Source organism: Chelonia mydas, chromosome 4 (genome assembly GCF_015237465.2).
Source record: "Chelonia mydas isolate rCheMyd1 chromosome 4, rCheMyd1.pri.v2, whole genome shotgun sequence".
Classification (NCBI taxonomy): domain Eukaryota; kingdom Metazoa; phylum Chordata; order Testudines; family Cheloniidae; genus Chelonia; species Chelonia mydas.
Window position 1 is genome coordinate 138,737,392 of NC_057852.1, and position 17,870 is coordinate 138,755,261.

The following is a 17,870-nucleotide window of genomic DNA, read 5'->3' on the forward strand; positions in this document are numbered from 1 at the left end:
CCGGTGACTGCTATGGTACGTTGGGCGGCTCCGCATCTCTGTACCGTCGTCTCCACATCTGTAAAACAGGGATAAGGCTGCCAACCGTCAAGAATTTTCGAGAAGGCTTCTTAAAGTGCTCAGGCCTCCTTCAATGAGAAAGGCAAAGGCACTATCCCTGGATCTGAACACACATCGTGGACAAGGTTAGCTGTCAAAAAGGAACCACTGTTATTAATTATTCACAGATTTTTTTCATAGATTCCAAGGCCAGAAGGGACCTCCTGCATCACACAGACCCTACGACTGTCCCAAAATAACTCCTAGTGCAGAAACACATCCACTCTTGATTTAAAAATTGTCTGTGCTGGAGAATCCATCATGACCCTGGGGAAACTGTTCCACTCGTTAATTACTCTCACTGTTAAAATGTGACACCTCATTTCCTGGCTGAATTTGTCTAGCTTCAGCTTCCAGCCATTGGATCATCTTATACCTTTCTGAAGAGCCCATGATTAAATGTCTGTTCCCCAGGCAGGTACTTATAGTCTGTAATCAAGTCACCCCTTAGCCTTCTCTTTGTTAAGCTAAATAGATTGAGCTCCTTGAGTCTCTTGCTATAAGGCAGGTTTTCTAACCCTCTAATCATTCTCCTGGCTCTTCTCTGAAATTTCTCCAATTTATCAACAACGTTCTTGAACCGTGGGCACCAGGACTGGATACAGTACTCCACAAGTGGTCACACCACTGATAAATACAGAGGTAAAATAACCTCTCTGCTCCTCCTGGAGAGTCCCATTTATGCATCTAAAGATCACATTAGCCCTTCTGGCCACAGTGTCACACTGGGAGCTCACGTTCAGCTGATTATCCACCAGGACCCCCAAATCTTTTTCAGAGTCCCTGCTTCTCAAGATAGAGTCCCCCGTCCTGTAAGTGAGGCCTACATCCTTTGTTCCCAGATGTAGATATTTATATTCAGCTATATTCAAACATGTATTGTTTGCTCGTATCCAGCTTATCAAGCAATCCAGATCACTCTGTATCAGTGACCTGTCTTCTTCATTATTTCCCACTCTCCCAATTTTTGTGTCATCTGCAAACCTTACCCGTGATGATTCTATGTTTTCTTCCAGATCATTGATAAAATTGTCAAATAACACAGGGCTCAGAACCGATCCCTGCTGGTCCCCACCAGAAACACACCACCTTCATGAGGATTCCCCGTTTACAGTTACATTTTGAGACTGATAGTTAGACTCAGACTTTAAGGCCAGAAGGGACCATTGTGGTCATCTAGTCTGACCTCCTGCACATTGCAGGCCACAGAACCTAACCCACCCACTCCTGTAATAGACCCCTGGATGAGTCAGGGACGCCGGAATGGGGGGCAGGGGGGTTCAGGGGGCCATGGCCCTCCCACTTTTCGCCACGGGCCCTGCCCCTCCTCTTTCCCCCAAGACCCTGCCCCCTGGCCAGGCCGGCAGCTGGAACTCGGCCAGCTCTGGAAAGCCACGGATCCTTCACCTGCCTGGGGTGGGGGGCCCTGGGAGCAGCCCCCAGCCCGTGTCCCCACCCCACAGGGACCCCCACCCAGGGCAGGTGGAGGGTCTGCAGCACTTCACAGCTGCCCACACTGCTCTTACTCCGGACAGGGGGCAGGACCTCGGCGCTGCAGCCCAGCCATAGTAAGAGCCGTGCGGGCAGCTGTGGGGAGCTGCGGACCCTCCACCTGCCCTTGGCTGGGGCCCCGGGGGCAGGACACAGGCTGGGGGCTACTCTCAGGCTCTCCCACCCTAGGCAGACAGAGGATCCGCAGCTGTCCAGAGCTGCCTTGGCTCCCCGGCCAGTCTCCAGCTGCTGGCCTGGCCAGGGGGCGGGGCCACAGGGGAAAGAGGAGGGGCGGGGCCACAGAGGAGGCAGCGGCCCCTCCCCCCTCCCACTTTTGGGAAGGCTCAGTACCCCTGGGCTGAGTTACTGAAGTCCCAGATCATGATTTACAGACTTCAGGTTAAGAGTCCACCATTTACACTAGTTTAAACCTGCAAATGACCCATGCCCCATGTTCCAGAGGGAGACAAAAAGTCTGTGACAATCTGACCTGGGGGAAAATTCCTTCCTGACCCTGAGCATTTTGGCAAGATCCAGCAGCCAGACACCTGGGAAAGAATCCTCTGCAGTAACTCAGAGCCCTCCCCATCGAGTGTCCCATCACCAGCCACTGGGGATATTTGCTACTAGCCGTCGCATATCGGCTTGTAGTCAGCCTCCTCAGACCATCCCTTCTCTAGCTCAGTCTTGAAACCATTTAGGTTTTTTGCCCCCACTGCTCCCCTTGGGAGCCTGTTCCAGAACTTCACTCCTCTGGTGGTTAGAAACTTTTGCCTAATTTCAAGCCTAAACTGTTGATGGCCAGTTTATAGCCATTGGTTCGTATGTCCACATTGACACTTAACTTAAATAACTCCTCTCCCTCCCTGGTATTTATCCCTCTGATGTATTTATACAGAGAAATCATATCTCCCCTCAGTCTTTGTTTGGTTAGGCTCAATAAGCCAAGCTCTCTGAGTCTCTTCACATACAGTAGGTTTTCCATTCCTCAGATCACCCTAGTAGCCCTTCTTTGCACCTGTTCCAGTTTGAATTCATCCTTCTTACATGTGGCAGACCAGAACTGCACACAATATTCCAGATGAGGTCTCACCAGTGCCTTGTATAATGGTACTAACACTTCTCTCTCTCTCTGTCTACTGGAAATACCTTGTCTGATGCATCCTAGGATCACATTAGTCTTTCTCACAGCTGCATCACATTGGCAGCTCATAGTCATCCTGTAGTCAACTAATACACCCACGTCTTTCTTCTCCTCTGTTGCTTCCAACTCATAAGTCCCCTGTTTATAGCTAGCCAGCTTTTAATCCATTTAATGTGTGCCGTTTTAATTTTACATCGTTCTAGTTTTTTAATCAAAATGTCATGCGGGAGCAAGTGAATCCCTTTACAGAAATCTATGTGTATTATTACCACAGCATCTAGAAGCTCCATTCATGGCCCAGGACCTCACTATGCAAGGCGCTGTACAATCACAGAACAAAAAGCCGGTTCCTGCCCCAAAGAGCTAACAATCTAAGCACATTCCTCAGTAACTCAAACCAATGCCCAGATTGACCTGCAACCTGACAGAACATTGAATCTTCACTTGGAGAGCCGGTGGGGCAAGTCTGGGGAGGATTCATTCTGTTTTTCAGAATTAAAACAAGACTGAATCCCTGTTTTACATGCAAATTGCAATGCACTGTCCATGCCTTCAAGGCAGATCAAATAGATACCCAGTCAGCTGCATCCCTGCCTCGTTCTGGAAATGGAATCTATCTTGGTGGAGGGGGAGGTGGTTGCCCCATCTGTATGAATAGCAGATTGCAACACCCTAAAATCTGGTGTATGCTAGATGGAGGATTTTATGTCAGTAACAATTCAGTCCCAAGATGAAACCTCAACAGCCAAAAAGAGATTCACAGCCTCTCTACTGTCCATCTGCAAATGCACTAACAAACTGCACCAGGGAAACGGGAACTTTCTACTGTAAATCCTCAGCTGTTGACACATTTTCTTCAACTGGGATCTTATCAGATATAACAAGGTGAGCAAGGCTCGAGACTTCCATGGAAAAGAACAGGGAGCCCCAGGGCAAAGGTATCAGTCACTCATAGATGGCACTCTTCTTTCTGCTTCAATGGCCCACCGTGGCAGAGCTGGTCAAAAAGAAGAGACAAATGTGATTGATTTTTTTTTTTTTAATTTTGAAAAATTTTGGCCAGCTATAGGGGACAAATTTCACAAAAAATTCCACCAGTTTTTTCCTCAATTTTTTCAACATTTGAAATGTGGTTGAAATTTTAACATTTGAAAACATTTAACTAGCTCCAAGACTGGAGAGAGCTGTGATGCTGGAAGTGGCGTGCTAGGGGGGAAAGAGTAGAAGGAAAAACAGGATGGTAGAAAGTAAGGGAAGGGATTAATTTTATGCTTTAGGCCAACACAAGTGACTGGGCTCAATGCAGAGGTCACTGGCTGACGTTCTCTGGCCTGTGCCAGACAGGACATCAGATCACATGATCGAATGGTCCCTTCTGGCCTTAAACTACAGGAATTTACAAACTACCTTCTCTTCCACACACTGGCTTTCCCGCTGCTGCTGCTCCTGCCATCTCAGCATGCAAGTGACAATTGCTCTGTGCACCCACAAAATGCCCAGTTGGCACAACTGAACTGCTCTATCACCTCTTCCCACTTTCTCACCCACTTATACCAGCCGTGAAAGTTATTATACAGCAGCATTCAGAAGTGCCAACCCCAAATGTTCACGTCAGGTCTCAAAAAGCACGAGATTGGTTTAAAAACCATGAGATGTTCATAAAAAATAACCTTTGTATTTGCCTGTTGGTCTTTGAACCTTTAGCAGGGCCTGCTTCCACTCTTTTCTCGGCAATCCGCTCACTACTTTTTAAAAGACTAAAAGCGGAGTTTTCACCTAATCACAGGATCTAGGAGCAGGAGCGCTAAGAAAGCACCGGACACCAGGAGACTCACAACAGATTCACAGTGCGTTGGCAACACTGACTTACACACCACTGCAGAATTTGACCTACCGGTTTGGAACTTGATCCTCAGTCAGGAAGTGCGTGTCCATTTGTTTGGACTTTAATTGCAGGCTGCTTCCAGAGGAGAGCATCTAACAGGCTAACCAAAGTGACCGAGGGATGACGTGAATTCACTCTTTTGGGGAAGCTTGCAGAAGCTCATCTGAGTGGTTACTGATCAATGGTACCATGCTACAGATGTGCCTGGTGCTGGGCAGTTCAGACACAGATGGAGTCTCTACCTCTGAGAGACTGGCAGTCTAAGCTTTCGTTTAACAGAAGAATGAAGTGCAAGCGGGGCCCGTCGCGAGACAGCGTGGTTCCGTGAAATTCCAGTTAAAGAGGCATTGCCTGGCAGGTGGGTAAAGACTGGAGGAGTGAGCGTTTTTGCATGCCCAAGCAACGCTGACTGGGCCCAAATCGCAGATCCAGTGATGATTCTTTCCAAAGCAGTTACACAGTGGTGGTGTGGAAAGGGGACAGGAATCACAAGCAGATGCACACACACCCCACCCATTCCATGCACGGATGTTTAATCCATCTCCTGAATTGTCTACCAACCCTGCCAGTCTAGCCTCTGCTGTCCTCCTCCCACTGTGAGGTATTTTATCTACCACTGAGATCAGTTCAGGTGAATGACGGGTTGACCATAGAACTTCTCAAGGCCCCCCCCGCCCCACCCGGCAAGCTTCTAAAGGCTTCTCAAGGCCCGCCCCCCCTCCCCCAGCAAACTGCCCTTTTGCCAGTCTTTAAAACCAGTAACACCGAAGCTAACTCTCAGAACCAGATTGTGCCTCAGCCCCTGGGGCGTCTTCTACTCCCTATTCTGTAGCCCCAGAGGTGGCAGACCATGGGTTGGTTCTCAAGCTGGGATTCAGGACCCTTGCCCCTCTTAGGGGTCACAAAGAGGTGTCAGGGACTCACAACTAGAGCTGGTCAGGAAATCAGTGACAAAAGCTCTTTTCAGCAGAAAACGCAGATCCATCAAATCTAAAACATCTTGTGGGAATGGGCCGGGTTTCTATGAGTTTCTTCCTACCCAAAAACATTGCGGAAAATATTGTGAATTTGTCAAAATGTTTCAAGATTTTGAAAATGAAAAATTGCGGGGTTTTGTTCAAAAAGTCTTTTTGCTCTGAAATTTAAGCTAGTTATAGCAAAAAAAATGTACATGGCCAATATTGAAACAAAACTGATTGACTCAAACTGGTTTGTTTATTATTGTTATTCTCTTTTTTTTTTTATTTATTTATTTTTTTTTTAGTTTGCAAAGGTTTTTGGGATTTCAACTTTTCATCCCAATTCGGGTGGGAAATGTTTTCAATATCTCAAAAAATGTCATGGGACAGGAAATCCATTAACCAGCCGGCTCTCCTCGCTATCCCCTGCCCCGGGGAAGTGATAGGGGGTATAGGCTAGATGGGAGGAGAATTTCGAGGTGAAAGGGGGCCCTGGTGTGGAACAGCTGGAGAACAACGGCAGCAAACCCAGTGTTGAAAAATCTCATGATATTTAACGTAACGTCATGATTATTGATTCCTTGGGTTTGCCATGCTGCCTCTCACTTTGGGTGCCTTCGTTTTTAGTTGCCCAACCTGAGACACCTTCGGCCTGATTTTCAGGGCTGTTGTCTAGCCACAGCTCTAGTGATTTTACATTATTTGCCCCCTTGTACTAGGCACTGCACAAGCACAAAAGAGATCACGCTGAGAGCTCACGTTCAGCTGATTATCCACCACAACCCAAATATTTTTCAGAGTTCCTGCTTCCCAGCATAAAGCCCCCCCATCCTGTAAGTGAGGCCTACATTCTTTGTTCCTAGATGTAGACATTTACATTAAAATCCATACTGTTTGCTTGCACCCAGTTTCCCAAGTGATCCAGATCCTATTGAACTGGTGACCAGTCCTCTTCATTATTAAATATAAAGGGAAGGGTAAACACCTTTAAATCCCTCCTGGCCAGAGGAAAAAACCCTTTCACCTGTAAAGGGTTAAGAAGCTAGGATAACCTCGCTGGCACCTGACCAAAATGACCAATGAGAAGACAAGATACTTTCAAAGCTGGAAGGGGGGGGGAGAAACAAAGGTTCTCTCTGTCTGTGTGATGCTTTTGCCGAGAACAGAACAGGAATGGAGTCTTAGAACTTAATAAGTGATCTAGCTAGATATGCGTTAGATTCTGTTTTGTTTAAATGGCTGATAAAATAGCTGTGCTGAATGGAATGGAGATTCCTGTTTTTGTGTCTTTTTGTAACTTAACGTTTTGCCAAGAGGGATTCACTATGTTTTGAATCTGATTACCCTGTAAGGTATTTACCATCCTGATTTTACAGAGGTGATTCTTTTACTTTTTTTCTTCAATTAAAATTCTTCTTTTAAGAAAAAGGTTTCAGAGTAGCAGCCGTGTTAGTCTGTATTCGCAAAAAGAAAATGAGTACTTGTGGCACCTTAGAGACTAACAAATTTCTTTGAGCATAAGTGTATATAAATCTCCCCACTGTATTTTCCACTGAATGCATCCGATGAAGTGAGCTGTAGCTCATGAAAGCTTATGCTCAAAGAAATTTGTTAGTCTCTAAGGTGCCACAAGTCCTCCTTTTCTTTTAAGAACCCGATTGCTTTTTCATTGTTCTTAAGATCCAAGGGTTTGAGTCTGTGTTCACCTATGCAAATTGGTGAGGATTTTTATCAAGCCTTCCCCAGGAAAGGGGGTGTAAGGTTTGGGGAGGATTTTGGAGGGAAAGACGTTTCCAAGCGGGCTCTTTCCCGGTTATATATCTGTTAGACGCTTGATGGTGGCAGCAATAAAGTCCAAGGGCAAAAGGTAAAATAGTTTGTACCTTGGGGAAGTTTTAATCTAAACTGGTAAAAATAAGCTTAGGGGGTTTTCATACAGGTCCCCACATCTGTACCCTAGAGTTCAGAGTGGGGAAGGAACCTTGACACCAGTCCTCTTCATTATTTCCCACTCCCCCATTTTCTGTTTCATCTGCAAACTTGATCAGGGATGACGTTATATTTCCTTCCAGGTCATTGATAAAAATATTAGAAACATTTAAATCATATAACCATTTAACATAGAGATTTTATAGCATCAGGCCAACAACCAACCCCAGTAGAAACAGACCCACGTGATGACGACCTCGCTGGAAACATGCCCGCTCATTTGCCGTTACATTTTGGACCTATCAATTAGCCAGTTCTTAATCCATTTAATGTGTGCCATGTTCATTTGATCTCATTCTAGTACTTTAATCAAAATGTCATGCAGTACCAAGTCAAATGCCTTACCAAAGTCTGAGTCTATTACATCAACACTATTACTCCTATCAACCGAAACCTGTAATCTCGTCCAAAAAGGTATCAAGTTAGTTTGACAGGATCTATTTTCCATATACCCATGTTGATTGGCATTAATTATATTACCCTCCTTTAGTTCTTTATTAATCGAGTCCATTATCTTGCCCGGAATTGATGTCAGGCTGACAGGCCTATAATTACCCAGTCATTCCATTTTCCCTTTTAAAAAATTGGCACAAAATTAGCTTTCCTCCAGTCTTCTGGAATTTCACCAGAGCACCAACATTTATTGAAAATCAACATTAATGGTCCAGCGAGCGTTTCAGCCAGCTCTTTTAACACTCTTGGATCCAAGTTATCTGGACCTGCTCATTTAAAGATGCCTGACTTTAGTAGTTTCTGTTTAACAAACTCCAGAGATACCAGTAGAATATAAGGAGGGTTATCATCCCCATATGATTAGACCATATCATCTGTTTTTCCCCAAACACAGAAAAGAAATATTTATTGAATATTTCTGCCTTCTCTGCATTATTATTGATAACTCATTTCCACCAGGAATGGACCAATACCATTGTCAGGATTCTTTTTGTTTTGTTTTGTTTTTTAAACACCTTCTTATTGTCCTTAACTCTGCTGGCTCCACGGATTTCTCCTTGTGTCTCTTGGCTTCCCTTTTCAATTTTCTACAATTCCTCTTCTCAACTTGCTAGCCCACAGCTGCCCCTTTGAGAACTTAGAGGTGTAGATGGACCCCAGTAGACTAACGGACAAATTCCATAAGGAGGAAAGCATAAACATTCACGATAACCCACATGCTACAAAAGAGTCATCTGGGTTCCCGGTTGCAATGAGCCCTGGGAGCCATTTGGAAAAGATACACCTCATCGGGAGAGATTGTATTGCTGCTGGCAAGCTCATGCCACTGGCCATAAAACTAAACCGGGATCAGAGAGACAGCCAGCATTAGCTTCTAGTCTCCCTCCCCCCACAATTATTTTAAGCATCACTGCCTTTCCATGAAGGCTTCCTTCAGTCCCAGCCCACCGTCATCAGCTCAGCATCCCACATGCCACTGACTCATCCAGGGTCACACACCACCACAGAGGAAAACAGAAACAGCACCACAGCTGCGCGCCTCAGAACCACTGCGATCCAGCTTCCTGCTCTCAATCCCACAAAGAGCAGAACACCTCCTGGACTGGCCTGACCACTGCACAAAGCCAGAATGGGTGACTGCCACCTGAATGAACTGGACAGAGAGTGGGAAATAGGACACTCAGCCACAGAGAAATTAAGTGACTTTCATGAGGAGTTTGGGACAGAACCCAGCACTGAATCCACATCTCCTGAGTCCCCCACCCATGGCTTAACCCCAGACCATCCTTCCTCTCAAAGCCCTATTAGCACTTCTAGCTTCTCCATCACTGGGGTCTTCACAGCAAGACTGGCTGTCGCTGTCTCTGTCTCAAACACACGCTTTAGGTCAACCACAAATGATGGGCATCGTCCAGGAATCACTGGCTGAGGTTCTCTGGCCTGTGTCATGCAGGAGGTCAGACGAGATGGTCACAGTGGCCCCTTCTGGTCTTCCAAACCTTGCCCGTGGATGTTACATTTCCAAAAGACATGGGGCCCATGGTGCACTGCGGCTAAGACATGCCTTTCAGGAAACAGGACTGCTAGCTAACTGGCAACACTCCACTTAAAGCCCTACATAATCAAAGACTAATCACACTACAAAAACCCTGTCTTCTCTCCCCTCAGATATTTTTATTAAAGACCTCCCTGTTCAGGGGAAGGATGGTCCAGTGATTAAGGCATTAAATCATAGAATCATAGAATATCAGGGTTGGAAGGGACCTCAGGAGCCCAACCCCCTGCTCAAAGCAGGACCAACACCAACTAAATCATCCCAGCCAGGGCTTTGTCAAGCCTGACCTTAAAAACCTCTAAGGAAGGAGATTCCACCACCTCCCTAGGTAACCCATTCCAGTGCTTCACCACCCTCCTAGTGAAATAGTGTTTCCTAATATCCAACCTAGACCTCCCCCACTGCAACTTGAGACCATTGCTCCTTGTTCAGTCATCTGCCACCACTGAGAACAGTCTAGATCCATCCTCTTTGGAACCCCCCTTCAGGTAGTTGAAGGCTGCTATCAAATCCCCCCTCATTCTTCTCTTCTGCAGACTAAATAACCCCAGTTCCCTCAGCCTCTCCTCGTAAGTCATGTGCTCCAGCCCCCTAGTCATTTTTGTTGCCCTCCGCTGGACTCTCTCCAATTTGTCCACATGCTTCTTGTAGTGAGGGGCTTAGCCCATGGAAGACCCCTGCTCTTCCTGTGTGACCTGAGCCTCAGTTTTCCATCTGTAAAATGGGGATAATAACTCAGGGATGTTGTGAGGCGCAATACGTTAAAGACTGTGAAACGCTTTGAGATCCAGTGATGAACAAATAGGCATTATTGTTCTCCCTCTACCCTGGCCACGTCTATTGTCGCCTAAGCACTGCAGAACTCGCCTGCCCTGTTTTAGCAGGTCTCCCACTGGGCATGTTGGCAGCTCCACAGGCAAAGGTGCTGCTGGGCTCCGTGTCTGAAGAACTATGCAGCAGCTACCAGGAAGGAAGGAAACTCATTCAAAGCATTCGCTGATCGGCTGGCAGACGCACAATGCATTTAGGAAGGGAAATGCACTGACTTGAGTGTCCCCACTGCCAGGACTCCCCTCCAGCTGGGGTAAAATTAGAGCACCAAAACAAACATGCTTCCAAAACTAGGGAGGCCAGGTGCAAGTTGTCATCCTGGGGTATCTGCTGCCAGGACTTCTGGGGCCAGGGAGGGGAGAGAAGCACGCTCCTAGACTGAGAGCTGCTGTTTATAGGAACACTTCGTTATTTACGGGCTGTCTGTGAACTGAGTTCCCCAAACAGGAGGCGAGGGAAACGCCGGTTGGGAATGGAAGTGAGCCAGTAGCCGAGCAAACATGGAACAAGCAGAGCCACAGGGGAACTGCTGAAGGAAGAAGTCAAATTCTTGCCATCTAAGAGCCATAGGACAGATATCTTCCACACATCCCAGGGGGAGAGGTGCACAATTTACTTCCCTAGTTTCATGCTAAGGCAATAGCTTTCGTGTCTACAGAGGACCTGGAGGGGAGGAGGAAAATTGGCTTCCTTACGATGGCTAAAGAAGGGTTGATATCAGCGTTCTCTCTCATTTTTCCCACCCATGTGCGGAACGAATTTTGTTATGTGCACCAATATGGAGGTGATGTGTGGCACATCACCGCCATATTGGTGCATATAACAAAATTCTTGTGGCGGGGTGGTGCCGAGGGGTTCGGAGTGTGGGAATAGGGCTCAGAGCTGGGGCAGAGGGTTGGGGTGCAGGGGGTGAGGGCTCCAGCTGGGGGTGGGGGCTCCAGGGTGGAACTACAGATGAGGGGTTTGGGGTGCAGGGGAGTGCTCTGGGGCTATGGTGGGGAAAGAGGACTCCCTCCAGCTCTCTCTCCCCGCAGCAGCTCCAGGGCTGCAGGATAGGCGCCCCTCCCCCAGCAGGTCCGGTCCAGGACTGGGTCACCCCGGCTCCACCTGGGTGCAGGCCGGGCCACGCAGCCCTGGCCATGCCTGGGTCTCGGCCGGGCCACGCCTGGATCTGAGCCAGGCCGCCACAGCAGGTCCGGGCTGCAGCAGAGTTGGGGCTGGTGAAGGGGCGCCTCAGCCGTGGCAGGTTGGGGGCCAGGCTAGGTCTGGGCTAGGGGAGGGGTACCCCTCCCCTGGCCGTGGCAGGTTCCCAGGTAAGTTCCCTGAGCACCTGCATGGCGCAAAATAGGCTGTCGCATGGCCACGCAGCTTCCAGGGAACTTAGGTTGAAATTCATCTCCTCTGTCCCTGTTTCCCTTGGAGCGTCAATGGAAGACTGGCAAACTAGTGGGACTGTCACTTAACAAAGCTGAAGTAAAACAAGGTGACCTTCTGGCCTTGTGCTACAAGGTTCCTGGTCACAATGGTCTGTAGAGGTGGTGTTCAGATCCGGACTAGACCTGCACAAGAGTTTGGGTTCCTGGCTGGATCGGGGGGTTGGGCTCAGGATCAACAATGTGGGAATCCTAAGAGAAGTTGTCCTGAGTTTCCCCCAAGCATGGAAGGGCCCCGCTGCCTCGCACTGACATCTGTTCTAATCTGTATTTGAACCAGAAAACAGGATTTGAATCTGACCCACATGATGGGGTCCGACCTGATCCAACCCCATAAGGAACTGAATCCAAGTTCCATTCCCAGCCCTGTCGGTAACAATAGTATGATTTATTAGCTGTGCAGTGGCTAGACCAAAGCTGAGGAAAAGGAGGCGAAAGGCGTGACAAAAGAGGATGAAGCTCTGCCGGTTGTCGGGTGGGTGAGCCAGCACAGCCTCCTGGGAGAGTCTAGCTTATGGGAAAGGCACTTGCATGGCCGGGTCCCAGAGCTGTCACAGCCCTTGGCAGCTGCATTGGGGAAAGGTCTATAAAGAGAATCAGCCTTGTGCTGCGGACTGCCCAGCCTTACCGACGTACAGAACACGCTTCCCTGGGAGGGGAACGGAAACGCTTTGTTTAGAAAAGGGCTCATCTAAACAGGAACAGAAACACGTGGAAAGGCTTAAAACAGACCCAGGAATGTCCAGCGGGGTCCCAACTGGATCGGGCCAGACCTGAGCCCAGCTTGTCCCAGCCTGCACCTTGTGCAGTCGTTTCCCACCGGTGCGTAAGCAGGGTCTGAATGAGCTCTCCCCTAACATCTAGTGCAGAAAAGACTCTCGGGACCAGGCCACATTTTCATGAACGCGCCTACTCTGCCGAGGTATTCAGCCGGAGCTGCCAGCCCCCAGCAGTGGGGCTCCAGCTGTGAGCCCCGTGTGTGGCTGACAGCTAACAGGTGACGTAAGTGTCTACACAGACACCGCAGCAGCCTCTCTGCATCAGCCTAAGCACTACGCCTCTCGTGCAGGTGGAGTTATTCGCTCGGTGTAGCGGGTGAGTTACCTCGGTGGGAGCGACATTTTAGTGTCAACGCATACAGAGTTAGGTCGACGTAATGCTGACCTAACTCTGTAGTGTACGCTAGGCCAGAGAGGGACGTGCTTGCTATGAGTACCTGCCTAAAAGGCAGTAAAGGGACATTAGCAATGGTAGAGCAGCCGGCTGAAGGAGTGCTGGTCCCCAGTGGAGTCATAACCCTCCCCACTGAAACCCAGGAAAAGGTGATTATAGTGATTGCTGATGAAACAAGCCGTGATGTCATTGTGAAACCAGGGCAGAAGACAGCAGACCCGAAACCATCGTGAGACCCCAGTGTGAAGCTGAGGTTCCAGCCATAGAGCCTGCAAAGTTTGACTTCGGAGATTCACCATTGTCCAAGGAGCAGAAGGATCGCCTGAGGAGGAAACTTTGTGAAAGATCCAAGATGTTCTCATTACATGAGTGGGCCGTGCAAAGGGAGTGGAACACAACGTCAGACTACAAAAACGAGGAGTTCAGTGGCACCTTAAAGACTAACAAATTTGTTTGGGCATAAGCTTTTGTGGGTAAAAAACCCGCTTCTTCGGCCCTAAACCCCCTGGCGGAAGCTTTAAGAGCTGGTTCAGGCGCAGAACCTCAAGAGGTGGCGTGGCAGAGGTTGCCGTAGAGAGGCAAGTGGTAGCAAAGAAAGCAACGGCAAGCAGCACAGGGAAGGACAGTGTGGCAGCAGCCATGGGCAACGATGCAGAGTGAACGGCTGCAAATGTGAGCAGGGCACAGTGGAGGGAGGGGAGGGGCGTGTCCAAGGAACATTTGTTTGTGGGACTTTCACACCGTAAGGTGAGGAACTGAGGCGAAGGACACCGCCCAGCATGCTCCAGGATGGGTGTTTTGCTTATGATCGCATGGTTTTGAATGTGGTTGTGGTGTTTGCCCTGACTAATGCTGGGTTCCCATTCCCTTTTAATAAAAGTTCTCCTTTGTTATACACAGACTCGGTGCTTGAAAAAGGGGAAGTGTTGCCTCTTAGAGGTGCCCGGGGGTGGTGTTACCTTTTCCCAGATTAGCAGGTGGGGGCTCGAGCTGGCCCTGTTTTATTGTGCCAAGAGGAACGCCTAGACAGCTAACCCGGCCCTTGTTGCTGCCGAGTTCACCTGGCAAAAGGGTTACAAGAGTCTTACACTCATGAGCAGGGGGTTGGACTAGATGACTTCTGGAGGTCTCTTCCAACCCTAATCTTCTATGATTCATTTCTCATGGGCATCAGTGACGGCACAAGGGGGCAGGGGATCGGCTCGTCAGGAGTTTGGTAAATCAGGAGCTAGATCCTTATCTCAGCGACACCAGTTCAATCCACTGATGCCAATGGCACTGCTCTGGATTTACCCTGGGACAGCCGCCCTCCCATTCCTGCCCAGCTGCTGCACTCCGCAGGACTGAAGCCAGCTTGACAGATTCTCTGCCGTTCTAGGTGCCCCAGAGTCCTCTGCAAACCTCCCATTTATTGGGCTGCCCCTTTGGAGTTCAGCGAACAGGGAGGTTTGGCTAATCCGGGGTCTGCAGTTCACCTGCACTCTGGGGCTTCAGGGATCACATCACACGTCAGGGAGGAAACCCAGAATCCTGACCGTGAGGTCCTGCCAGGCCTTTGGGCCCAGTGCCTGAAATCAGGGGCAGTTTTGCATGTCCCCTCCATAGCTCTGCCCACAGAAAAACTGGAAGGGTCAGGGGAAGGCACCCCATGATTCTGCCTCGGCTGTGGAGTTCTGGGAGTGTCCATGCACAGCCAGGCGGCTGCATCTAGCCCAGGGTTTTTTCCAGTTTCTCCTGTGCCTCCAATCAGCACCTCCCGGAGTCCCAACCCCCCACTTTAGTGTAACCCCAAGGCTTGAAGCCTCGTTCTGTTCAGACTTCAGTTCAAGGCTGCCTGGGCAACAGGGGAGCAGGTGGAACCATCCCAGCCTCTGGTCGGTTTTACTGAGACAGGCATTTTGTCCCAAGGGCTGCCTCCTCCACCGGTTCTCCTGCCCACACACTTCATCGGGATCCGAATTCCCACCCCCACCAGGGACCGACACCACGATCTCCCTTGGGCAGCAACATCACAGATTTTCCAGGGCACTGGAACTACCGATGGGTGGGGAGAGCGTGTGTATTGTATCACTTCCCTCCAGCCACGCCCGACTGTCCTCCCACAAGGAAATGTCACCGCACCAAAGACCCCAGACCAGAGAGGGACTTACCCCAGTGCTCTGCCTCTTGGTGTCCAGCAGGGGGACGTTAAAGCTGGCAGCCAGGGTGGGAGAGCCCAGGACGTCCTGCAGGGGCACTCGGGCTTCCCCCAAAAACCTATAAAAGAATCAGAGGAACAAAATGTTAACGGGGGAGGAAGAGAGACACTGAATGCATCAGGTTAAGACTGGGGGTCCCAGGCTTGGGTGAACTGGATAGCGTCCCATGGAAGCCAACAAGATTAGGTATAAAATACACAGGAAATACCCCAGATTTACAAGTTTGGAAACTCCTTGGAGACACCGCCCTGAAGATCACCTCTTTCTCACCTGCTTCTGGGAGGGCGGCCCCTGAGACAGCAAAGCCAGTATCTATATTATACAGAGATCTCAGGGACACTCAAACTTCCGGATAAGCAAGAGCTCTCCATGGTGAAAGCTGAGGTCCCTGTGGCCCTCCTAAACACCGCTGCGCCTCCAAAGCCTAGGAGCTCTGCAGGGTGGAAACGTGCAGCGGTCTATAGGTGCAAAGTACAGTACAGTGTGAGCCTAGAACACTTCTGGGCAAAAGAGAGTAAAGAGGCTTTATTTCATTCCCCTCCCTGGACAGATGGCCCAATGGTTAGGGTGCTAGTTTGGGGCTTGGGAAAACTGGGTTCTATTCCCTGCTCCCCTATGGCCTACTTATGTCACCTTGGGGGAGTCATTTAGCCTCTCTGTGCCTCGGTTTCCCCATATGTGCAAGGGGGATGACAGCACTGCCTTGCCTCGCAAGGGTGTGTGAGAATAAATACATTAACAACTGCAAGGTGCATTGGTGATAGGGGCTGTATCATCATCATCTAAGCTAGACAGATCCCCTCAACAACCCTGTGAGATAGACCATTGTATAGATGGGGGAACTGAGGCACAGTAAGGGAACGTGGAACATGAACTGGCTATTCCCTGCTCCAGGCTCCCGGCCCTGCATTCAGACCACTAGATACCTGTCTCTCAATGCTGTGGTAACAACACAACCCTGTGAGTATATTCCACCCACACGCGTCAGGGCGAGGCCAGGCAAAGACCATGACTTGTAGGGTTTGGCTTGTTTCCTCAACAGCCCAGGGGAGCTAGAGTCAGGCTGATGCTCGCCTCCTTCTGATTAGACAGTCAGCATGGACCGAGCTGCCAGAGTGGGGGGAGGAAGACTAGCAGCTTCTCCTGTCCTGGTGCTGCACTGAATACGCCAGAGGAACAGCTGTGGGTGCCATCCTCAGAGACCACAGTGGGCTGAGGAGGACCCCAGAGATGGGCCTCCCATCTATACAATGGTCTAGCTCACAGGGCTGTTGAAGGGATCTGTCTACGATGATATAGCCCCTACCACCACTGCAAGACGTCTCCTAGCTGACACACCAGGTAGGTCAAACAGGATGTGCTACGGTCATTTCTGTTCGCTCCGCCCACGGAAAACACTATGGGGTCTGTTCTATACCCAAGACGCTAATCCTAGGGGGCACTGGGCATAGGGGGCGCCGGGGGGACTGTGGTTCTCAACCTGCGGCCCAGGTAACACGTGGGGGGCCGCACATGTGGCCTGCCTTGATAAATAGGGTGAGAACCACTGCTTTAGAATTGTTTCCGAGGAGCAGCCATGTCAGTCTGTAGCTGCAAAAAGAAAACCAGGACTTGTGGCACCTTAGAGACTAACCAATTTATTTGAGCATAAGCTTTCGTGAGCTACAGCTCAGCGGTAGCTCATGAAAGCTTATGCTTTAGAATTAAGCATCTAGATTCCCCTGAGCTTAAGGTAAAAGCGCCGGTATCTGTCGAACTGTTTCAAATGGGAGTACTTCACAGAGCACAGTGGAGCTTTTAATATGCAGTAGCAGGGTCTGTATGGAAAATTACAGCCTGGCGGGCTAGTGCACCCGAGCTTCCCACCCCAACTCACCCTAGAGACAGGCCCTAAGTATTTATAGCACATCCACCTCACTGCACTGGGACGCTCTGAACTCAGCCCTTCCGGTTTCCTTGGGAGCTTAAGTTCCATGAAGATGATTGGGTGTGTGAATCTTGTACTAATTCTTAGTATTCGGCTGGTGCTGCTTGCGATCTGATTGCAAATCTCGCGGTCGTTGGTGTTTCTCTCAAAGCCCAGCTCCTGGAGTCATGTGATCACGCGAGGCTCTCAGCTTCCATTAGGGAAAAATGCAAATTTCTAGCCCAGGTGGCAGCTAATGGTTCAGAAACCAGAAGGCGACTAAAAAGAACCTGAGTTTTATTTTTCAGGCTCGTGACTCTTTGGGGCCTGATTTGTGCCTTTTGAAGGCGTGGGGTTAGGAATACTGTTACTTTTGCATATTGGCATTATTGATGGAGCCATGTGAGCTAACACCTGTATTTACTTACATCGTGGCTAGGTCTAGAAACCCCAGTCAAGGAGCGGGGTCCCATATCGTGCCAGGCATAAAAACAATAGCCCCTCCCCCAGACAGCAGGAAACAAGTGGACCAGACTGACGACCAGAGCAGGGATGGAGTGGGAACACGAGGCAACAGAATTGAGCAGAAGGGCAGAAGTCCCAGGTCGCCCCTTGCTACCCAGTGCCAGATGGGTGAGTGATCTGTGGGCACCACGGCACAGGAGAGATTTGGACGAGGGCAAGGTGGCGACGTCATGAATATTGAAAGGGGAGTTTACCCCATGCAGGGGGTGGGCAGTGTAAGAGAGCCGGG

At 49.4% G+C, this 17,870-nt stretch overlaps 1 protein-coding gene across 8 annotated transcripts in view; it reads right to left on the reverse strand.

Annotated features, from left to right (window-relative positions):
- DYSF (dysferlin) overlaps positions 1–17,870 on the reverse strand; it is a 300,238-nt gene that overhangs the window by 224,803 nt on the left and 57,565 nt on the right. For all 8 annotated transcript variants that reach the window (XM_043544959.1, XM_043544960.1, XM_043544958.1 and 5 more), the window contains exon 4: positions 15,163–15,268. In XM_043544959.1, coding sequence (XP_043400894.1) covers positions 15,163–15,268 — 106 coding nt within the window. The remainder of the gene's footprint in view (positions 1–15,162; positions 15,269–17,870) is intronic.